The 24,852-nt window shown below is 40.4% G+C and overlaps 1 protein-coding gene across 5 annotated transcripts in view; it reads right to left on the bottom strand.

The window, feature by feature from the left end:
- clcn3 (chloride channel 3) overlaps positions 1-24,852 on the bottom strand; it is a 148,057-nt gene that overhangs the window by 104,994 nt on the left and 18,211 nt on the right. Inside the window, exon 1 of one of the 5 annotated variants that reach the window (XM_072594545.1) lies at positions 4,424-4,629. The exons of 3 other annotated variants lie outside the window; for them this stretch is intronic. In XM_072594545.1, coding sequence (XP_072450646.1) covers positions 4,424-4,508 — 85 coding nt within the window. In that variant the 5' untranslated portion in view covers positions 4,509-4,629. Of the gene's footprint in view, positions 1-4,423; positions 4,630-24,852 lie in introns of those variants that run through there. One more of the 5 variants, XM_072594548.1, reaches the window with a different exon arrangement.

The following is a 24,852-nucleotide window of genomic DNA, read 5'->3' as shown; positions in this document are numbered from 1 at the left end:
TAAAATTCAAAAGATTTTGTAATGTGCATGTCAACACAAAGTAATCCAATTTAACCTCGATAGAGTTTATGTTTCAAAACAACCATGATGCTGCTTTAAGCTCTAAGTACAAATCAGAGCTTTGAAGGGTAACGTACGGGAAACATTCAGTGCTAGACCTACTATCAAAGCTCTTCATGCATCTCACAATACACTCAAGAAAGAATAAACTGGTCTATATGTAAGGCAGATTGTTCTGTGCACATATTAACACTACTGCATGTTATGCCAATTTACTACAACTGAGTTATCAATAATTCACAGGCTAATTCAGCACTGGTAGTTCAATAATCCATATAAGTGTGCATTCTGAAAGATCGATTACCTGACTCATAATTAATTGAGTATTGAAAGCCATCAGCTTTCTCTGGCTTTCAAACGGAAATAATTCTACTTGAAGCTACAATAACATACTGCCATAGTAGAAGCCAATGTAGATTATCGAACACTCGGAAGGTTGTGGGAAGAAACGTTTAAGCTGTTCATTTGCAGCACTTCTAATGAAAAGCAGAGACCAGGATTGCATAAGGTAATATTGGGGCTACTAGTTCCAAGTTTGATTCTTTACACCTCACTCATCTACTGACACAGGTTACACTAAATGTGGAGGTGTCCAATAGTAGCTTTCTGCTGGATGAGGAAGGTGTAAGCTGGTTGGACAAGGTAACCCATCTACTTTTCAACTAAATAATCAATAAAGAAGTTATATATACACATTTCATATCATCGCATATTCAAGATCAAGTAATTTGGTATTTCTTGATTCCAAGGTACCCTCCTCCACTATAATAATTCAACAGAGTTGCTGAAAACGTTTCTCCATATGTAAATTAGTTACATAACTATTTATTATTTTAAATTATCTTAACATGAAATTGCTGCCAGTATTCAGCAACAAATTTCTCAAAATACGGATGCACCTCTGTAAGCGTATATGCATGAGATGATTAATTTTCATCCTGGTTTAGTCCTTCTTATGAACATCATTACTGAAAATCCAACTTGTGTGTTGGACGAAATAAACAAACACTTTCAGGAGCAGTGCTGTCCATTTACATGAGCATTTAAGGCCGTTGCTGTCACAGCCTCCATACCAAAAAGAGTACTCTCTCAACTAAAACTGGAAAAATATGGTGAGAAAGTTCTTACTTGTTCTTGTAACAATCCATCATATTGCACTGCATGCAACACACCTACACCCTTCTTCTCCCGCCACTATCTTGATATCTCCAAGTTGTTGTCCCTATATTTTTGGCACATGATGGCACTACTGTTGATGCCTTTCGAACAATCTACAGAACAGAGTGCTGACTCTGCTGGACATTTTTGGAAGTTCTTATCGCATGAACTCATCTTCAACTGCTTCTCCTCCAGACTCCTAACACTGGTCATCCAACATGTCAATCTTCACAGATCTCTGTTTTGCAATGGCTTGCCAATGTATCCTAATTTTTACTTTTGCCACTTTATGGAGGATAGCCTCCATGTGAAGATGCAACTTTGCCCCCACAACAAAGTGTGATGGGCACTCCGAAAAATACTGTCACAGATCGATGTTGCTGCAGAAGATAGTTTGGTGAAAATGCAGTCAAATATATATTTCCCTCCTGGTCATGTTTGACTGGAGATTTTGCTATAAATCTTTTGATATAAATTCTGTGTCTTATGATCCCCTTCCAAAGCCACCTCATGAAGGAGCAGTGCTCCAAAAGCTAGTGCTTCCAAACAAAGCTGTCAGAATATGTATGACTTTTAACTTTTTGTTTGGATATAGGCATAGCAGAATATTTAATAATCCTGCAAAACACAATCATATAATGAGTGGTATCGATAGAAGCAATAAATCAAACAGTAAATAGTATATAAAAGTAACCAGCTGGTGTTACATTAAGTCAAGACACTACTACAGCATGATCAATGGAAAAAGAGAGTAGATAGAGGAAGGAAATTAGTATAATTGTGCTCTTATGTGACTTTGTGCTTTAATATTTTCTCAGGTCACTGAAAAAGATTGCATGGCTCACAATCTCTTGTTGTCACGATGTCAAAACAGTGTACACCATCAGTACTCTAAAACTAACAGTAACCTCTAACATCCACACTCATGCACTTAAATAAGAGAATCCAAAAATGGCCTGCAAATGATTTTCCTTCCTTGTACAAGATGCTCTGTTCTATCCTCACAAATGGAAGCTAGTATAAAATCAATGAACTGACCTGAAATTCCACTTTCCTTGCACTCTTCATACTATTATAACCCTTAAAATATGGCATTTCTTTGAAGGATGCAAACAGAATTTTAAAGTCCAAGACATAATTACTGGTGATCTATTATAAATTCAAATTCATCATAATCAAAAAGAATATCCACTGAACGTATATAGAAAGCCTACATTTCTAACTATTTGAATGGGAAGACTGTTTTGTGGCTTCAAGATAAATTACATTGCATATACTGGTGTGATCCTTATCAAAATATAATCACCCCTTTATTCCAACAAAGGCATTCATTAGCTTTTATGACAGCTTTTTAACCATTAGAAAATATACAAGTTAAAAAACTGAACGGAACTTACATTGGCACACACTTTTGATTCAGAGTAATGGGAGTAAGGGCACGCAGTTAAATAATTGCTCCCTCGTACTTACCAAAACTTTAACAAGGCCTGATGTAATAGGAATAAAAAGTACATTTAACCTACAACTCTTATTCAAGGAAGGATCAAAGTCCTTCCTTGACTCATCTAGTCTGTAAAGCCATAGTCACAGGCAAACAAACCATGACAAATATTTGGTTTTATGAAGAAACTTTTATAAAAGCAGTATATGTTACAAAATAAATGGGGAGTGGCATCTCATGATTCTTATGCTGGTGCTGCAATGGCAACCAATCAACATCTTGCACGTCAGATAATAATGTACTTGAAGATCTGTTAGTAAAAAAACTTTTGTTTCAATTAATTAACTGATCAATCAATACTTTAAAGGAAACATTTTAAATTCCATAAATTAACAGAATTATGCTGATCCAAATATTGATACTGTACAACAAAGGTCTGAAAGAATCACGCAGAAAACAGTACTTAGTTCAACTGATAGATGGCCCAATTCTGCCACTAACATTCAGAACTCAACACAGGAAAAGATTGCTGCAAACAAAAATATGTTTGCATACTCGAGGGAAATAAAATTACCAAATAAAACATCAACCATTGAAGAAATGCAGGAAATACCAAAAAGCTTCTTACAATAATCAGAAAACAGCATGCTGGTGGAAAATAACAAAACCAGAAAACAATCTTTTTCTCTTCCCATTGTTAGCATTGAACTGTTCAGCATATTGCAGGTCAATAAACTGGATTACTGAAATGTGACAAATTTATTGTAAGTTTCTCTAAATGAAAGAGGCAGACATGCAGTTTGAGTACATGAACATGAGAACATGCTATTCATCAAATAGAAGATTTTCTCCACTACAATAAAGCATGAAAAACAAATAGTGTCAAGATCTGAACTTTACAATGCATCGTGCCTTGAACCATAAATAACTATTGTTAAGTCACCATATGCTGCAAACAAGGCTGCGTCATTTGTACCGGAGCAGTTTTGAATTAACCCTGCATAAATCCGCAATATCAAGCTAAGAATGCTGCTGCTTATGCGTCATTAAAAAAAGAATTAACAGAGGGAGAAAAACTGCATGACTCTAGTAGGCACACCTTATACTGCAACTACGAACTGAATTCTTAACCTCTGGAATGAAACCAAGATTCATTGCTGTGGGGGAGGTGGAATGAGGAGAGAGAAAGACTGAGCTTCAGTGCGAAGATTAATATGCAACACTGGATTTCTTTGTGAAACAGTTTTAGTCCAGTATTTAAAATGCCTAACACTGAACACAATTTAATACAACAGCACATTATTAATATGAACAGGACATATGTCACAAAGACTTTTCATGTTTTTAATATATATTTTACACACATACATATATCCTTACAAATATTTATATCAGTGAAATTTCTTATGTGACATGTTAAATTTCATCTAGAGGTTTCATTTAAGCAGAAAGTGTTGAAGAATTAAAGCAGCATCTGTCTGTATTACCTACAGTACAGATGGTGTCACTAACTGATCAGCGTGATCTGTTAGGACTAAACCATTCACAATATCAAAATGGGAATCTGTAGAAGCAGAAAGGCAAAGGAATGTGAAAATAATTCTCAATGAAAAACAAAACAAAGCTATCAAAATGGATCAGTAGAACAGTAAGAATCTTAAAGTCTGACACTCCCTCAAAACAAGGGTATCATACTACCTTTCAAGTGCACCTTCCCTCGTTTACTAAAGACCAGCGATAAATAGCCTTGGAAATAGTACTCACCCCTTTTATGCATTTCTTGCAAAGGAATAGAGTCCCTCCCACCACCACCATCATAAGGTAAGTAAGGGTCAGATGGCATATCCATATGATATCAAGAAGTTAGTTGAACTGCAAATTTGTCACATTACTCTCTCAACCTGCACAGCAGCAGAGCTGCCATGTTTGCTCAGCAAAAGACAGACTGTGTTTGCATGCAGCCTGGTGCACAAAGCTGATCCTATGATAGGCTATGTAAGCAACAGGAAACTGATGCAAGCAACAGGAAATTGCTGTTATGTTGCTACTGGTTACCAGCTCTGACACAGAAGCTTAACAGCAGACTAAATGCACTGCCAGCTAATCTTTTTGAAGGTGACAGCTCCAATTTAGGTAGGTAACCTTTTCCTAAATAGTGGAGAACTAACATTCTACTGTCAAAAGAATGATATTACTAAATACACAGAAAAACCTTGTTTAACTCAATTTCATTATGGCCCTGACTTATAGAAACTAATAGCTTAAGGAGAAAAAAAAGAAAAAGATTGAAAAAAAAGGGAAAGATGAAGTTAGAAACAGAAAGAAAAGCATGTCATAAAAATTTTATGAAGTGTGTCAAGATGTATCACAGCCAAGGAACACAAGGCAAATGACCATATATTGTGGTCTGCGAAGATAACCTTCAAAATCTGGAAAATCTTTCCAAAACTATGATGCATATGCCAGAGCTGCCACTTTGAAATGTGGAAAACAATGACACTGCTAATTCAAACTAAAGCAACAGAACATAGAATCATAGAGATGTACAGCATGGAGACAGACCCTTCAGTCCAACCCGACCAGATATCTCAACTCAATCTAGTCACACCTGCCATGATGTGTGATTTCTGCAACGTACCTTGAATTGCAATCCAAATATTTTTAAAACCATCAAATTCATTGTCCATGGTATTCATGATAAAGAATACTTTGAATTTACTGAATCACTGCGTCGTCATCATAAAGATCTCACCCAGATCAGGTGAGGTGTTTTACATTTCAGAATAATCCCTCTACATCAAATCATCATTCTTTAGATCCAATTAATTGAATATGCTATAGTTTTCAAATCATCTATTGGGGCAGCATGGTGGCTCAGTGGTTAGTACTGCTGCCTCACAGCACCAGGGACCCAGATTTGATTCCAACCTCAGAGGACTGTCTGTGTGGAATTTGCACATTCTCCCCTTGTCTGCATGGTGCTCAAGAGTGCTCCGGTTTCTTCCCACAATGCAAAGATGTGCAGGTTAGACTGCCCAGTGTTCAGGGATGTGCAAGGCTAGGTGCATTAGTCAGAGATAAATATGGGACAATAGCCTAGGGGAATGGGTCTGAGTGGGTTACTGTTGTTGGGCCTAAGGGCCTGTTTCCACTCTGTAGGGATTCCATATGAGATCAGTAGTGTGCATTCATCTTTTTTAATTTGTTCACGAGAAGTGAACATCACTGGCTAGGTTAGTATTTATTACCAATCCTGAATTGCCTGAAAAGCAGTCAAAAGTCAACCACATTCCTGAGTCTGGAGTCACACATGGACCAGTAAGGAGAGTAGACTTCCTTGCCGAAAGGACATTATATGGAGGTGCCAATGTTGACTAGGGTAGACCAAGTCACAGGACACCAGGCTATAGTACAACAGGTTTATTTGAAATCACAAGCTTTCGGAACGCATCCCCCCTTCATCAGGTGAAGTGAGTGAACATCAATCAAGGTACCACATGTACTTCAACACTGTGAAGATTTTTCCCCGCCTGTCAACCAATCACCTATTCCAATCTTCATGGACATGATCCTTGAACAGGTTGGTCAAAGCACACATGCAAAGGTTGAATGACAGATGTTAGCCCTCCTGCAGCTTGGGTGTTATTTCTTCACAAGTTGTTTCCCACGTTAATGTGTTCTTTATGTAGAGTCATAGAGATGCACAGCATGGAAACAGAGACTTCGGTCCACTCATCCATGCCGATCAGATATCCCAACCCAATCTAGTCCCACCTGCCAGCACCTGGCTCTTATCCCTACAAACCCTTCCTATTCATATACCCATCCAAATGCCTCTTAAACGTGCAATTGTACCAGCCTCCACCACGTTCTCAGGCAGCTCATTCCATACACGTACCACCCACTGCGTGAAAAAGTTGCCCCTGAGGTCTCTTTTATCTCTTTCCCCTCTCACCCTAAACCTATGCCCTCTAGTTCTGGACTCCCCCACTCTAAGGAAATTACCTCGTCGATAATCCTATCCATGCCCCTCATGATTTTATAAACCTCTATCAGGTCATCCCCTAAGCCTTCGAGTCTCCGGGGAAACAGGCAGAGTCTATTTAGCCTCTCCCTATAGCTCAAATCCTCCAACCCTGGCAACATCCTTGCAAATCTTTTCAGAACCCTTTCAAAGTTTCACAACATCTTTCCGATATTCCAACAGTGGCCTAACCAATGTCCTGAACAGCCGCAACATGACCTCCCAACTCCCGTACTCAATACTCTGACCAATAAAGGAAAGCATACTAAACGCCTTCTTCATCTATCTGTGACTCTACTTTCAAAGAGCTATGAACGTGCACGCCAAGGTCTCTGTTCAGCAACACTCCCTAGGACCTGACGATTAAGTGTATAAGACCTGCTAAGATTTGCTTTTCCAAAATGCAGCACCTCATGTTTATCGGAATTAAACTCCATCTGCCACTTCTCAGCCCATTGGCCCATATGATCAAGATCCCACTGTAATCTGAAGTAACTTTCTTCGCTGTCCACTACACTCCAATTTTGCTGTCATCTGCAAACTTACTAACTATACCTCTTTTGCTCACATCCAAATCATTTATATAAATGAAGTAGTAGTGGACCCAGCACAGATTCTTGTGGCACTCCACTGGTCACAGGCCTCCAGTCTGAAAAACAACCCTCCACCATCACTCTCTGTCTTTTACCTTTGAGTTCTGTATCCAAATGAAGAGTTCACCCTGTATTCCATGACATCTAATCTTGCTCACCAATCTCCCATGGGGAACCTTGTCAAATGCCTTATTGAAGTCCATACAGATCACATCAACCACTCTGCCCTCAATAATCCTCTTTGTTACTTCTTCAAAAAACTCATTCAAGTTTGTGTGACATGATTTCCCATGCGCAAAGCCATGTTGACTATCCCTAATCAGTCCTTGCCTTTCCAAATACACGTACATCCTGTCCCTCAGGATTCCCTCCAACAACTTGCCCACCATCGACGTCAGACTCACTGGTCTATAGTTCCCTGGCTTGTCCTTACCACCTTTCTTCAACAGTGGCACCACGTTAGCCAACCTCCAGCCTTCCAGCACCTCACCTGTGACTATCAATAATACAAATCTCTCAGTAAGAGGCGCAACAATCACTTCCCTAGCTTTCCACAGAGTCTAGTATGCACCTGATCAAGTTCCAGAGATTTATCTACTTTTATGCATTTCAAGACATCCAGCACTTCCTCCTGTGTAATATGGATATTTTTCAAGATGTCACCATCTATTTCCCTACAGTCTAATGTTTTCCATGTCCTTTTCCACAGTAAGACTGATGCAAAATTCTTGTTTAGTATCTGCCCCATCGCTTGCGGCTCCATACAAAGACTGCCTTGTGATCTTTGAGGGACCCTATTCTCTCCCTAGTTACCCTTTTGTTCTTAATGCATTTGTAAAATCCCTTTGGATTCTTCTCAACTCTACTTGCCAAAGCTATCTCATGTCCCTTTTTTGCCCTCCTGATTTCTCTCAAGTATACTCCTACTGCCTTTATACTCTAAGGATACACGCGACCTATCCTGTTTATACCTGACACACGCTTCCTTCTTTTTCTAAACCAAACCCTCAATTTTTTTTTAAGTAATCCAGAATTCCCTAAACCTATCAGCCTTTCCTATCAACCTACTTGGAATGTACTGTGTCTGGCCTCTCATTACCTCATTTCTGAAGGCTTCTCATTTTCCAGCCGTCCCTTTACCTGCGAACATCTGCCCCCAATCAGCTTTTGAAAGTCCTTGCCTACTACTGCCAAAATTGGCCTTCCTCCAATTTAGAACTTCAACTTTTAGATCTGGTCTATCCTTTTCCATTACTGTTTTAAATCTAATAGAATTATGGTCGCTGGCCCCGAAGTGCTCCCCCACTCTCACCTCAGTCACCTGCCTGGTCTGATTTCCCAAGAATAGGTCAAGTTTTACACCTTCGAGTAGGTACATCGACATACTGAATCAGAAAATTTTCTTGCACACATTTAAGGAATTCCTCTCCATCTAAATCCTTAATACTATGGCAGTTCCAGTCTATGTTTGGAAAGTGAAAGTTATAACCACCCTATTATTCTTACAGATAGCTGAGATCTCCTTATAAGTTTGTTTCTCAATTTCCCTCTGACTATTAGGGGGTCTATAATACAATCCCAATAAGGTGATCATCCCTTTCTTATTTCTCAGTTCCACCCAAATAACTTCCCTGGATGTATTTCCGGGAATATCCTCCTTCAATACAGTTGGAATGCTATCCCTAAACAAAAATGCCATTCCCCTCCTCTCTTTCTATCCTTCCTGTTGCATTTGTATCATGTACATCCCTGAGCCATGTTCTGTAATTGCTATGATATCCCAGTCCCATGTTCCTAACCATGCCCTGAGTTCATCTGCCTTCCCTGTTAGGTCTCTTGCATTGAAATAAATGCAGTTTAATTTATAAACCCTATCTTGTTCTCTGCTTTGTCCCTGCCTGCCCTGACTGTTTGACTCGCCTTTGTTCTTAACTGTACCAGTCTCAGATTCATTTCTTTCCTTACTATCTCCCCGAGTCCCAGCCCCCCACCTTACTAGTTTAAATCCTCCCAAGCAGCTCTAGCAAAACTCCCTTCCAGTATTAGTCCCCTTTGAATTTAGGTGCAATCCGTCCTTCTTGTACAGGTCACATCTATCCTAAAAGAGATTCCAGTGATCCAAAAATGTGAATCCTTCTCCCACACATCAGCTCCTCTGCCATGCATTCATCTGCTCTATCCTCCTAATCCTGCCCTCACTAGCTCGTAGCACCGGGAGTAATCCAGATATTACTACCTGTGAGGACCTCCTTTTTAAATTCCTGCCTAACTCTCTGTAATCTCCCTTCAGAATCTCAACCTTTTCCCTTCCTATGTTGTTGGTTTCAATGTGTATAATGACCTCCTGCTGGCTCCTCTCTCCCCATGAGAACATTCTGCACCCTCTCTGAAACAGCCTTGATCCAGGTACTAGGGAAGCAACACACCATTCTGATTTTTCGCTACTGGCCACAGAAACATCTGTCTGTACCTAAGACTAGAGAGTGCCCTAACACAATTGGTCTCTTGGAACCCAACATACCTCTCATTACATTAGAGCTGCTCTCTGTACCAGAAACATGGCTGTTCGTGCTACGTTCCCATGAGAATCCATCACCCGCTACATTTTCCAAAACAGCATACTTGTTTGGAATGGGGATAGCCACAGAAGACTCCTCCACTTTTGCCTACCCATCTTACCTTTCCTGGAGTTAACCCATCTATGTAACTGTATCTGAGACTTCCACTCTTCCTATAACTGCCATCCATCACTTTCCCTTGCATTTATAAATTCCTCATTGCCTCTAACTGCCTATCCAACTAATCCATTCGATTGTATAGGATTCGCAACCAACAACATTTATTGCAGATATGATCTTCAGTAATCGTAAACTCTTCTTAAACTCCCACATCCGCCAAGAAGAGCATATTATTCTACTAAGGGCCATTTTTGCTTCTTTCAATTTACAGACCCAGAAAATAGCACTGTCTTATTCCTCTACGTGTATGGAATGAGCTGCCAGAGGAAGTGGTGGAGGCTGGTACAATTGCAACATTTAAGATGCACTTGGATGGGTATATGAATAGGAAGGGTTTGGAGGGATATGGGCCAGATGCTGACAGGTGGGACTAAATTGGGTTGGGATATCTGGTCGGCATGGACCGAAGGGTCTGTTTCAATGCTGTACATCTCTATGACTCTATGACAAAACATTGCTTCAGGTTAAATTAATACTTATGGCTTATATTTTAAGTTTAATCAAGAGACATAGCTCAATAAAACATTGAATCAAGAAAGGACTAACTCTATTCATTACTACAGACTTATTTTAAGACCATGCTTAAAATCCGCTTAACTGCTACTGTGCTGTGACCTCTCCCAAACAGGTTCCTCCAAGATCAGTTGTGAATTTCACTGTTTTTTAATTTTCCCAGACGCACTCCGATGTCCAGCAATACATGAATTCACCAGCAAAGGCAGTAACTGCAAACTCTCAGTTAGCAATGTGGGTTTCTTTCTCTCTCTCCCTCTCTGACCTCACCATGTGCTTCCTATAGGCCACTGAGATGCCTGCTCCATAATATTAATGTGACATAATGCATAATTTTTATAGTTGGCCAACACGGTTGACAAAGTCCCCCTCTAGTCTTAGAGCCCTCTAGTCTTACCACTCCATTGGTCATAACTGTAAAATATTTAAATTTGCTAAGATAAGCATAAAAAAACCTTCAAATCATTAACAAAATTGATTTTTTTTAATTCCAAAAGTTATTTGTCAAAAGATCCAAATCTGATTAACATGGTGTGAAGCATATATTTTCATCCTAAATAACCGAATGCACATGCACTTTCTCCAAAGATAAATTTTGAAACAAAAAACAAAAAACACTTCAGCCTAAGTAATGAGGGAAAAAAGATAAGATATGATGTGTCCCACATTATTTTATCTGGTATGTTTGCACATGCAGACAGGTGTCACTGGACAGACTAGTCAATGGGGTTCAAATGCAGTTCAGTCAAGCAATGAAACCTTTAGAACATAGAACAATACAGGACAGAACAGGCCCTTCGGCCCACGATGTTGTGCCGAACATTTGTCCTAGCTTAAGCACCTATCCAATTGCCGCTTAAGGTCACCAATGATTCTGACTCTGCCACTCCCACAGGCAGCGCATTCCATGCCCCCACCACTCTCTGGGTAAAGAGCCTAACCCTGACATCCCCCCTATACCTTCCACGCTTCACCTTAAATTTATGTCCCCTTGTAACACTCTGTTGTACCCAGGGAAAAAGTCTCTGACTGTCTACTCTATCTATTTCCCTGATCATCTTATAAACCTCTATCAAGTCACCCCTCATCCTTCGCCGTTCCAATGAGAAAAGGCCTAGCACTCTCAACCTATCCTCGTACGACCTATTCTCCATTCATGGCAACATCCTGGTAAATCTCCTCTGCACCCTCTCCAAAGCTTCCACATCTTTCCTAAAGTGAGGCGACCAGAACTGCACACAGTACTCCAAATGTGGCCTTACCAAGGTCCTGTACAGCTGCAACATCACCTCACAACTCTTGAATTCAATCGCCCTGCTAATGAACGCTAATACACCACAGGCCTTCTTACAAGCTCTATCCACCTGAGTGGCAACTTTCAAAGATCTATGAACATAGACCCCAAGATCCCTCTGCTCCTCCACCTTACTAAGAACCCTACCGTTAACCCTGGATTCCGCATTCTTATTTATCCTTCCAAAATGGACAACCTCACACTTGACAGGGTTGAACTCCATCAGCCACTCCTCAGCCCAGCTCTGCATCATATCTAAGTCCCTTTGCAGCCAACAACAACCCTCCTCACAACTCCACCAATCTTCGTATCGTCTGCAAATTTACTGACCCACCCTTCGACTCCCTCATCCAAGTCATTAATAAAAATTACAAACAGCAGAGGACCCAGAACTGATCCCTGCGGAACTCCACTTGTAACTGGGCTCCAGGCTGAATATTTACCATCTACCACCACTCTTTGACTTCGACCGGTGAGCCAGTTTTCTATCCAACTGGCCAAATTTCCCACTATCCCATGCCTCCTGACTTTCTGCATAAGCCTACCATGGGGAACCTTATCAAATGCCTTACTAAAATCCACGTACACTACATCCACTGCTCTACCCTCATCCACATGCTTGGTCACCTCCTCGAAGAATTCAATAAGACCGTGCTGGCTGTCCCTAATCACGCAGTGTCTTTCCAGATACTCGTAAATCCTATCCCTCAGTACCCTTTCCATTACTTTGCCTACCACCGAAGTAAGACTAACTGGCCTGTAATTCCGGGGTTATCCTTATTCCCTTTTTTGAACAGGGTCACAACATTCACCACTCTCCAGTGCCCTGGCACCACCCCCATTGACAGTGAAGACGAAAAGATCACTGCCAAAGGTTCTGCAATTTCCTCTCTTGCTTGCCACATAATCCTAGAATATATCCCGTCAGGCCCGGATGACTTGTCTATCCTCAAGTTGTTCAAAATGTCCAACACATCTTCCTTCCTAACAAGCATCTCCTCTAGCTTACCAGTCCATTTCATACTCTCCTCTTCAACAATATGGTCCCTCTCATTTGTAAATACTGAAGAAAAGTACTCATTCAAGACCTCTCCTATCTCTTCCGACTCAACAGTCTCCCACTACTGTCCTTGATCGGACCTACCCTCGTTCTCGTCATTCTCATGTTTCTCACATACGCATAAAAGGCCTTGGGGTTATCCTTGACTTCAGCCCATACTACCTCCAAAGGCAGATCCCCCTCGAACTGCCTTTCTGCAGCCGTTATACCATTTCTAATGAGAAACGCCACCCCCCCTCCTTTTTTACCACCCCCCCCCCCCCCCCTAATGTTACTGAAACATCTGTAACCAGGAACCTCCAACAACCATTCCTGTCCCTCTTCGATCCACGTTTCCGTGATGGCCACAACATCGTCGTCCCAAGTACCGATCCACACCTTAAGTCCACCAACTTTATTTCTGATACTCCTTGCGTTGAAGTTGACACACTTGAGCCCATCTCTGTGTCCGCAAATATTCCATCAGTGCTACCTTCTCCACAGCCTCCCTACATTCTTGGGCATCCTGAAAAACAGCTAGCCTACTTGCTGGATTACAAGTTCCGATCCCATCCCCCTTTCCAAATTAGTTTAAAACCACCCCACCCCACCCCCAAAGAGTACTAGCAAACCTACTTCCCAGGATATTGGTGCCCTTCTGGTTCAGGTGCAACCCGTCCTGCTTGTACAGGTCCCACCTTCCCCAGAATGCAGTCCAATTGTCCAAATACCTGAAGCCCTCCCTCCTACACCATCCTTGCAGCCATTTGTTCAACTGCACTCGCTCCCTATTCCTTGTCACGTGGCACCAGCAACAACCCAGAGATGACGACTGTCCGTCCTAGCTTTTAGCTTCCAGCCTAACTCCCTGAGCTCCTGAATGATCTCCCCACCCCTCTTCCTACCTATGTCGTTGGTGCCAATGTGCACCACGACTTCTGGCTGCACACCCTCCCCCTTATGGATTCTGAAGGCACAGTCCAAGACGTTTCAGACCCTGGCACCCCGGGAGGCAACAAACCATCCGAGAGTCTCGTCCATGTCCACAGAACCACCTGTCTGTCCCTCTAATTATAGAGTCTCCTGTAACTAGCGCTCTCCACCTCCCTCACTTTCCCTTCTGGACGTGATAGCCGGACCTCGTGCCAGAGACCCGGTCACTGCAGCTTACCCCTGCTAGGCTGTCTCCCCCAACAGTATCCAAAGTGGTATACTTATTGTTGAGGGGAACGACCACAGGGGATCCCTGCACTGCCTGCTTCCTCCCCTTCCCACCTCTAACTGTTACCCAGCTACCTCTGTTCTCTGGCGTAACTATGTCCCCGAAGCTTCTATCACCCTCTCAGCCTCTCGAATAATCCTCAGTTCATCCAACTCCAGCTCCAGTTCCCTAACATGGTCTATGAGGAGCTGGAGCTGGCTGCACTTTCTACAGGTGAAGTCAGCAGGAGCATCGGTGGTCACCCATACCTCAAACATCCTGCAGGAGGAACATTCCACTGCCTGCGCTGCCATAACTCTACACTTAGTCTCCAAAACAAGAACACTAAGTAGCTTACCTGTTCAGCTGACTGAGTCCTTTTTTTTAAGGAAAGAGGAGGAGGGAGGGTGAGAGACACTACAGTGTAGTGTCTCTGATTCCTTCTCCACTCAAACTTCTTACCTTCCAAGAAGCCTCTGTTGACGACTTCAAGGTTCCCGCTCCTAGTTGAAAAAAAAACCACAGACTGCGAAAAGAAAAACGTTAATTTAAACTGGTCTCCGCTTACCTTCCAGCTCCCCTCTCTGTGCGCCCGCTGTAGCACTGAGGAACAACAGCTGCTTCAGTTTTCAGATCTCATGAGACTCAAGAGATTTTCTTAGAAAGGTGGCAAGGAGGCTGCACTGGGAGTTGGGGGCAAGAGGAGAACACCTTGTCTCTTCAAAAGGCTACACTTCAATGAATTCCAAATAGTATCAAAATAGCCACAGCTCCTGACAGCAATAAACTCAGACATGTAACTGCCATTAAGTCCAAGTCAGGTGAAGAATTCCAGAAAATTCAGCAGTTCCACACATAATGAACATTTACTTACTTTAAAAATATCTAATTTCCAAAAAGTGATTTTGGGAAAACAAGTTATCACACAAAGTCCTTGTCGAAACCTAGAGATGGAAAACAAAAGTCCAGGTCTCCACTCAGTACTCCAAATGAACCAACTTGCATAAACCTTTAGATGTGTCCTAAAAAAAAATCAATAGAAGCATCTTCATAATATAGTCCTCCTTGCTCCCTGTATGTTCTTCCTTCTCAAAATAACCATTTAATTCTTTTCTGAAAGCTTAGATAGAATCTGTTTTCACCACACACTCAGGCGATACATTCCAGAACCCAAGAACTCACTTCTGCCTCTTTTCATTTTTACTTAAATCTGTGCCCCTTATTCCTTTTGCATGTGAAGACAATGCCTCCCCATTGACTCTCTCCAGAGTTGTCATATCTTTTAATGCTTCAAGCACCTTTTTCTTCCTCTTTTAAAAATTTCTGTTATACTGCTGTGTCATTGTAAGCAATTAGAAATCTGTGTCAGTATAAGCATATAACCTCAAATATTAAAAGGGAATTAAAAATAGCCTATGTTTTACATAGCTGAAAATGTGTTGCTGGAAAAGCACAGCAGGTCAGGCAGCATCCAAGGAACAGGAGAATTGACGTTTCGGGCATGAGCCCTTCTTCAGGAATGAGGGAAGTGTGTCTAGCAGGCTAAGATAAAAGGTAGGGAGGAGGGACTTGGGGGAGGGGTGTTGGAAATGCGATAGGTGGAAGGAGGTTAAGGTGAGGGTGATAGGCCGGAGTGGGGGTGGGGGCGGAGAGGTCAGGAAGAAGATTGCAGGTTAGGAAGGTGGTGCTGAGTTCGAGGGTTGGGACTGAGACAAGGTGGGGGGAGGGGAAATGAGGAAACTGGAGAAATCTGAGTTCAGAACTCAAACTTCTCCAGTTTCCTCATTTCGCCCCCCCCCCCCCCCCCCCCCCCCGTGTCTCAGTCCCAACCCTCGAACTCAGCACCACCTTCCTAACCTGCAATCTTCTTCCTGACCTCTCCGCCCCACCCCCACTCCGGCCTAACACCCTCACCTTAACCTCCTTCCACCTATCGCATTTCCAACACCCCTCCCCCAAGTCCCTCCTCCCTACCTTTTATCTTAGCCTGCTGGGCACACTTCCCTCATTCCTGAAGAAGGGCTCATGCCCTAAACGTCAATTCTCCTGTTTCTTGGATGTTGCCTGACCTGCTGCGCTTTTCCAGCAACACATTTTCAGCTCTGATCTCCAGCATCTGCAGTCTTCACTTTCTCCTCTATGTTTTACATATTCTAATTATACTACCTGCTGCATAATTTGTAATAATCATTGCTTCAGAAATGCAATGGGTGATGTTCTGAAGCTGTATAGGTGTACTGTACCTTTAAGAGTGAGGAAGCTCGCAAGGACTGACTCGAAGCACAGAGTGCACTGAACAACGTAAAAACATAACATTTGATTGAAACAAATAGCTGGAGCTATGTTGCCATGGAACAAAAACTAATTCAAATTCAGCCAGTTAAAATTATGCCCCAGATACTGAAATCCAATTGAATTTGAATTTTACTGCTTGGAATGACATGATACTAATGAAATGACCCAAAGTTTTGGGGTATAAAACTGGATATTTTGAACAATTAGGAGGAGAACTGCCAAGCACCAAGTATAGACTGCTAGCCAAATAGCTCTCTGAAAGGTACCTATCCATAAGAAAAGTTGTTCTCCAGAAGACTGAAATGTGATTTTTTTTTGTAACTCTTAATTAGGGAATTTTTATTAAAATTGGACCAGTATTAGAGAGTGGGAGGTAAAAGATAGATTTAAGAGAAAGGCACTGTACATAATTGTGATTTTAATGCTCTCTTTTGGATTTAAATAATAAAATTGTTCATTTTTACTTGAAATGTTGAGATCAGGAATAGTTCTTTGCCTCTTGAAATTTAACAGATAATGGTGTGAGGTGAACTTGTGTGTGTTGGGTTTAAATGAGAAGAGGGGTTTACATAAGTCATAACAATATATGAGGTATCAAGTCAAATTACAAATTTGATCAAAGCATTCACTACAAACAGTTGTTGCTAACCATCAATACTTGCTACAAAATATAATAAAAGGGTGGACAGAAGAAGAAGAAATTTCAATAATAAGATTTAAATAAAGCACACACATTATATCACAAGAAGCTTATTAAGGCCAACCTTTGGTTGCTTAAATAACTGAAGTCAGCCAACTACTATACACTTCAACAATAACAAACTGGATCCTTTCAATTGTGATTCTCCAATCACCTCTGACACCTCTCCTACAATAAATTAACAAGTCGGTCTGAAGAACTTTGTATTGCCTCTAATAATTGTGGTTTCATATAAAGTTAACAATTTTCACAAAAAAATGTACATAATGCTTTGCCTGTATTAATGTTTTCATGAATCAAACATATAGCTTATGAAATAAGTATTTTTATCCTCAGGTTATAGATGCATTAACAAGAACATTTATTAGTCCTCCCAGAGATACAACTGAGCGGTGTGTGATTATTTCAAGGCACTTCAGAATAAATCATAGAGTACATGATATCATATACAAGTTTCCTTCCTTATCAGAGTGAACCAGTTTGCCTTTACAACAAACAGTTTCGTGGTCACTTTCAATAATTTCAATTCTTCTTAAATTACAGACAGATTTTTAAAATCAAAATTAAAATTTCAAAATTGGGATGTAATTGACATTCCCTGGATTAATCAATTCGTCTGTCTTAATAGTTCTAAATACATCACATTCTTGTATCAATTCTTTAACCACACTCAACTCTCCACAAATTTCCATTAACTACTGGGGAGGGTCATTATAGTAAATTCTTAAATTTCTATTTGCAACTGTTATGTACTAGACCAAATCCCCCCTCCCACCCTCAAAACTGATCAAGGTAATAGCTCAGATGACAACATTTATCTTATAGGCTGGTAAAAGGCTCTGCGTTTCAGGTGTGATTTGACTGAGCAAACTGCTGGTCTTTAAGTGAAACACACTATTTTTATACCACAGTTAAAACACAAACAAAAAAATTGGCATAACTTTATCTCTGTCAAAAAACTTTAACTACTAATCGTTAACTGTTCTAATATAGCAGCATCATAAACACCCTTGGCAAAAGTAAATTCAGCAAAACAGCTTTGTTTACATGCTATTTCCAGTCCAGGAAAAAAACAGAAGACTGAATCGAGCAGCAGAGACAGACGTTTTTGTAGCAGCACAGGGAGCGCTGTTTCTTGCAGTTTCAATTCCAAAAATCCCAACTTCAATAACTGCAAGCAAAAATTAAAACACTACATCTTTGAGAGCCTGACTCCACCCACTTATGCTTCTTGTGTCTAATTAAAATAAACAAAGCTACTTATTCTGCTTTTCATGGAGCAAATTAAAAATCACACCACACCAGATTATAGTCCAACAGATTTATTTGGAAGTACTAGCTTTCAGAGCACTGCTCCTTCATCAGGTACCTGATGAAGAAGCAGCACACTGAAAGCCAGTACTTCCAAATAAACCTGTTGGACTATAACCTGGTGTTGTGAGATTTTTTAAACTTTGTCTACCCTACTCCAACACCAGCACCTCCATATCATGGTTTTCATGGAACAGTCATCTCAGCACCAGCTTTACAACACCACTCTTGAAGAGAAACAAGATTGAACAAATTCCTCTGAAAAGGTGAATTTTACCACACAAGTGAACCCAAAGGATGAAATTTCATTTTATTTGCTTTGAAATTATTTTTAAAAATTCTTCAGAAGTTCAACCTCCAGACAAAAGAATGGGCTACACATTTGAAGTTCTCCACTCCTTTTTTGGAGTAATGTGCTAATTCAACAGCAAAATACATTTGTACAAATCCTTTCATTGCCTAACATACAGGCATTAAAGCACTTTTCTGGAGTGAAATTAGATCTACATACAACTAGAAGATCTCCTGTACATTTGTTCACACTTAAGCAGGTGTTTGATACAAGTTGTTGTACCCTGTATTACCAGGAGAATAAGTTTAATCAACACAGGGGTTACGTCAGGATTCAGCAAATTACAGTGGGGAGGCAGAGGAACATCAATACAAGATCATTGTTTATCGAGATAGAGGTTGTATTTCAAATATTAAATACTCAAAAAATTGACAATGCTCTTAAACTGAATTAATTTGCAAAGACAAAAGTCACAATTGAGCAAAAAAAAACTTCCTAATGAGCAACAATAAGTAAAAATTACTATTTCTGCAAAATCTTACATGATCATTCTAGTTCTTAATTTACAAATTTTATCTCAAAGACCCCATAATTTTGTCTTACGATGAAAGTTTATAAAAGTTCACCACTTATCAGAAACAAAGTTTTGAACATTTAATCTCAAATGTAATTTCAACCAATTCAAACAGCTTCTGAAATCTTCACGGGGAGGGAAGAGGTGCCCTTATTCTTCTAATCAATGGAGATATCATGCAACTGAGGATAGTTCTCCTTACAGCTAAGAAGGCAACTTAGAAATTTAATAGAATGTTGAAAATTAAGTGTCCTAATTGAGCAATGAAAAAGAAACCTAGCACTAGTTGAAGGAGCAATAAGGTTAGGGTTAGTGCATGGGATCACTAATCAAAGGACATGAATTTAAAATACTTGGCAAAAGATAAAATGTTTAAGTTATGCAGTTTAATTTGTGATCTGAATTATTGCCAAAAAGTTGGAAGGAAATTCAATAGTAATTTCAAAAAGGTTGTTGGTTTATCCCAGGATACTGACGGAGGCAAGAGAGTAGTTTGCATTCCTTTTAACCACAGGTGAGTTCTTAGAAAACTGGAGAACAGCTAATGTTGTTCCTTTGTTTAAGAAAGGCAACGGGGTAATCAACGAAATTGTAGACCAGCGATCCTTACATCAGTGGTAGGGAAATTATTGGGAGACAAGGTCTGGGGAAAGGATTTTGTCACATTTGGAAAATGAGAGACTTATTGGAGAGATAGTCAGGACGGCTCTGTTTAGAGGAGGTCTTGCCTCACAAAATTGTTTGAATTTTTTGAGAAAGTGCCAAAAACGATTGATGACTGTAGGGCACCGAATATTATCTACATGGACTTTACAAAAGCATTTGACAAGGTCGCTCATGGCAGGCTGGGCTGGAAGATTAAGTCATATGGGATACACAGTAAGTTGGATACAAAACGGGCTTGATCATAGAAGACAAAGGGTAGTTATGAAGAGGTGCTTTTCTCACTAGAGGTCTGTGACCAGTGATGTTCTGCAAGGATCAGTGCTCTGACCTCTGTTGTTCGTAATGTAAAGAAATGATCTGGATGAAAATGTGGGTGGACTGACACAAAAATTGGTGGAGTAGCAGATAGCGAGGTAGAGGTCAAATACAAAAGGAAAGTATGCACTGAATGGCAACATTCTGAGGAGCATTGATATGAGCAGAGGGATCATGGGGTGCAAGTCCATAGCTCCTTCAAAGTAGCAACACAAGTGGATAAGGTGGGAGAGAAGGAGTATAGTATGCTTGCCTTTATCAGTCAGGGCACTGAGTGTAAACATTGGCGAATCATGTGCAGCTGTATAAAACGTTAATTAGGCAACATTTGGAGTATTGTATGCTGCCTGGTTACCACAGTATGGGAAGGATGTTGAGGCTTTGGAGAGAGTGCAAAGGAGGTTTACCCGGACGTTGCCTAGATTGGAATGCATTGGCTAGAACAAGAGGTTGGAACAAAGTTGAATTGCTTTCGTTAAAGAGAGCTTTCGAGGCTGTGGGGCAACCTGAGAGAAGTATATAAAATTGTGAGAGGCATGAATAGAGTGGATAGTCAAATACTCAGGGGCATAGGTTTAGGTTAAAAGGGGAAAAGCTTACGGAAGATGTGCAAGGCAAGTTTTTTTTTAAATACAGAGTGGTAAACGCCTGGAACACATTGCCAGAGAAGAAACAGACACAATAGTAACTTTAAGAGGCACTTAGACAAATACATGAACAGGCAAGGAGTAGAGGAATACTGATCATGTGCAGGCAGTTGGGATTAGTTTGGAATGGTATCATGGTTGGCACAGACATGGTGGGCTGAAGGGCTTGTTCCTGTGCTGTTCTGTTCTACATTCCACATATCATACTCCACTTGCAAACCTTTTGCTCACTTATTTAACCTATCAACATCTCTCTGTAAACTGTTTGTATCCCTCTCACGACTTGCCTTTCCACTTATTTTTCTGTTGTCTGCAATTCGACTCAAGTAAATACAATTCTTTCCTCAAAGTCATTAATGTATATTGTAAATAGTTGTGGTCCTAGCACTGATTCCTGTGGAACTCTACTGGTCACCAGCCTGAAAAAGAACCCCTTAGCCTCACTTGCTATTTCCTGCCCATTAGCCAGTTCTCTATCCATGCCAAATACTATCTCTAATACCATGCGCTCTTATGTAGTGACTCCAACCTTTGTGAGGAATCATGTCGTCGGCCTTCTGGAAGTCCAAATACAACATTGGTTCCCCTCCATCTATTCTGATTGAGACTTTCTTGAAAAATTAGTCAGATGTGACTTGCCTTTCAAGAAACCATGCTGACTCTGATTAATTAGATCATGATCTTCCAAATGTTCTGATATTCCTTCCTTCATAATTGATTCACACATTTTTCTGACAAGAGGCTAATTGGCCTATAGTTACCTGCTTCTCTCCTTTTTTGAATAAAAGTGTCACATTAGCAGTTTTCCAATCGCCTGGTACTTCTGAATCCAACAATTTTTGGAACATTACAACCAATGTGTCCACTATCTCTATAGCTGCCACTTTTAGGATTAGGATCCTAAGATGCAAACCATCAGGGCCAGGGGACTTATGTACGTTTAGCCTCATTAGATCGTCTAATACCACTTCTTTGGTAATGGTACATAATTCCTCCCCATATTCTTTAGTATTAATGGGATACTCAAAATATTTTCCAAGAAAGAGTGATGCAAAATATCTGTTTAACTCTTTTGTCACTTCCTTACGCCCCATAACCGTCTCCTCAAATGAATTGTGGGTGGCACGGTGGCACAGTGGTTAGCACTGCTGCCTCACAGCGCCAGAGAACCGGGTTCATTTCCCACCTCAGGCGGCTGACTGTGTGGAGTTTGCACGTTCTCCCCGTGTCTGCGTGGGTTTCCCCCGGGTGCTCCGGTTTCCTCCAACAGTCCAAAAATGTGCGGGCCAGCTGAATTGGCCATGCTAAATTGCCAGTAGTGTTAAGTAAGGGGTAGATGTAGGGGTATGGGTGGGTTGCGCTTCGGCAGGGCGGTGTGGATTTGTTGGGCCCAAGGACCTGTTTCCACATTGTAGGGATTCTATGATTCAACAATACTGAAAACTTTAATCCTTGTGCATATTGACTGAAATATCCACACTATGCTTCTTCTCTGACCAGTTAACCAAACACACAAAAATGGCAGAAGTTCACTGATTTTTACTGTGCTATTATGACTATTGAGATAACATGCCCAATAACAGCACATCAAATTAATTTTTCAATTAATGATGTGGAGGTACCAGTGTTGGAGTAGGATGGACAAGGTCAGAAGTCACACGACACCAGGTTATAGTCCAACAGGTTTATTTGAAATCATAAGCTTTCAGAAACATTTGCTTGCTTTTTCTCTCCCCCAAACATGCTGCCTGACCTGCTGTGGTTTTCTGCAATTTTCGTTTTCAGTTCTGAGCAAGATATCACTGCAGAGGGGATATGTTACAAGATAAGTTGGACTGGATTCTATTCTTGCCCATTTATATTTGCATATCAAAGTCAGATCATTTGTTTATTCATCTGTCGGTTCAAAGTTTCAGCAAAATTCCTGTCATCACTACCTTATTAGCAGGCCACAGGTTTTGCTATGGTGGGCTCAAGTCATGATTCAGTCAACAAGTACAACATTTCTGAGTGGAATCTGACAATGGCAATCAAATTTCTTTCTGGCTTGAAATACTCCGCAGTGCCACAAATGTAAAAAGATCCTTTGATAAAACATTATCAAGCAAAGCTCCCCAACTCTAATTCCTGCTTTAAGATCACACAATGTGGCATTTCTTTTCAAAAGTTTACCAAATTCTAACAATTTTAAGGATCAAAAAGTTTCAAATCTGACTTCTTAGCTGCTAAATCAGACATTCAGATTATTAATTGAATCTATTGTAAATGCTCCCCAAAGTCTGAAACACAAGTCAGAATTTTCTATGTTCTTTCCTCACAACTCAAATTTTCAATCTTCAAGAAGAGAAACTATATCGTTGACAGAGTGATTTCAAGTAATTTTTTTCGATGAGGTTCAAAAGTGTATGTGTTGATACAAAACACAAATGTGGTGTAAGGGACTCACCTAGTGGTTAAGTGAATAAATACAGCACTGATCACTTTTTTTTCCCCTGAAATAGTACAGTCTTTGCAAGACTTCATCACATGTACAAGTTTAATCTCCTTATTTGAAAAAGAACAGAACTGTAGCAACACCAGTTCATAAAAGATTCACTTGACTCATTCCTCCACAGTCTTAACTTATGAGTACAACAAATAGTGACGATCACAGTTGTCTGAAGGAAAGGTGAACAGGTCGATCTATTTCCAAGGCAGTTTAGGAGTGGCAGTAATCTTATTGAAACACATGAGAATCGAAGCATATGTTGAAATGAAGTTTCACATTTTATGCAAGATGAGAATGAAAGGACACAGTTTAAAAATATGAGAGCTCCCCTTTAAAACAGAGATTGGAACGAATCTTTTCTCTTAGAAGGTCTGTTGTCTGCAGCTTTCTTCCCAAGAAAGCAGAGAGGCTGTGTCGTGACCGTATTTGAAGCAGAGTTAGAATTTTGAAACGGGCCAGTCAATTATCATTGGGGATAGAGAGGAAAGTGGAATTGAGACTAGAATCAGATGACGAAGCAGACTTGAAGAGGAGAATGGTTTCTTTCTGCTCTGCAGTCCTGTGTTTGTATAGTTTGGTCCAGGAACCTAATTGATTTTCTATCCTTGATTATGGAGATTATGGCACATTCAGCCACAGTTTTCCTTCCTAATCGCTATCGTTAAAATCTATCCAAAAATTACAGGTAGACATTAAATGAAGAGGGGGAAAAAAAAACATATTTACATGACATCCGATCTTATGATTGATTTTATAATGTGCACTTTGTGACTTCTCGTTGTAGCTTCTCAATGGAAGCTTATTAATCTGCTTTATTTTCTGTATCATTGAGTGGTGCTGGACTTATTTTTGATGTAAAAGGAAATTATGAGTCAAGCAGTTAGGATAAGAAATTTGTGTCGAGGGGAGTATGGCATGAATATAATGTCCTAAGTTGGATAAAGCAAGGCTGACAAATTAGCAACATTACAAACTTGTTCACTATCAATCGTTTATTTTTGAAAGACAGTGGTTTGTTATGAAACGATCAAACTCAGCTGCAATTTCATCACCATAGATAACAAATAGCTTGATAACATTTGGAACACAGAGTATTTAGAGTTGACACTATGAAATGGCAATGAAGCACCTCTAACGTGCTTGAAACCGAAATCAGAACAGGTCATCTCATACAGGACTTGAACCCATGGTGAGTTTGTTTAAGATCAGTTGTATAGGCCTCTTCAATCAGCACAGGTCTTGAATTGTATTTAACAGTCTTTCTGAAATGTATGCCCCATTTTGACTATTTATTCAATCAAAGATAAAGAGAAAGCTTCAAGTTTCACAACATTTTTCCTATAGCAGGGAAACCAGCATTGCATGCAGTGTTCCAACAGTGTCCTAACCAATCTCCTATACAGCTGCAACATCACCTCCCAATGCAATACAGGCGAGCATACCAAATGCCTTCATCACTATCCTATCTACCTGAGACTCCACTTTCAAGCAATTATGACAAGT

This window comes from Chiloscyllium punctatum, chromosome 2 (assembly GCF_047496795.1).
Source record: "Chiloscyllium punctatum isolate Juve2018m chromosome 2, sChiPun1.3, whole genome shotgun sequence".
In the NCBI taxonomy this organism is placed as follows: domain Eukaryota; kingdom Metazoa; phylum Chordata; class Chondrichthyes; order Orectolobiformes; family Hemiscylliidae; genus Chiloscyllium; species Chiloscyllium punctatum.
This window is presented reverse-complemented; position numbering and strand designations above follow the sequence as displayed.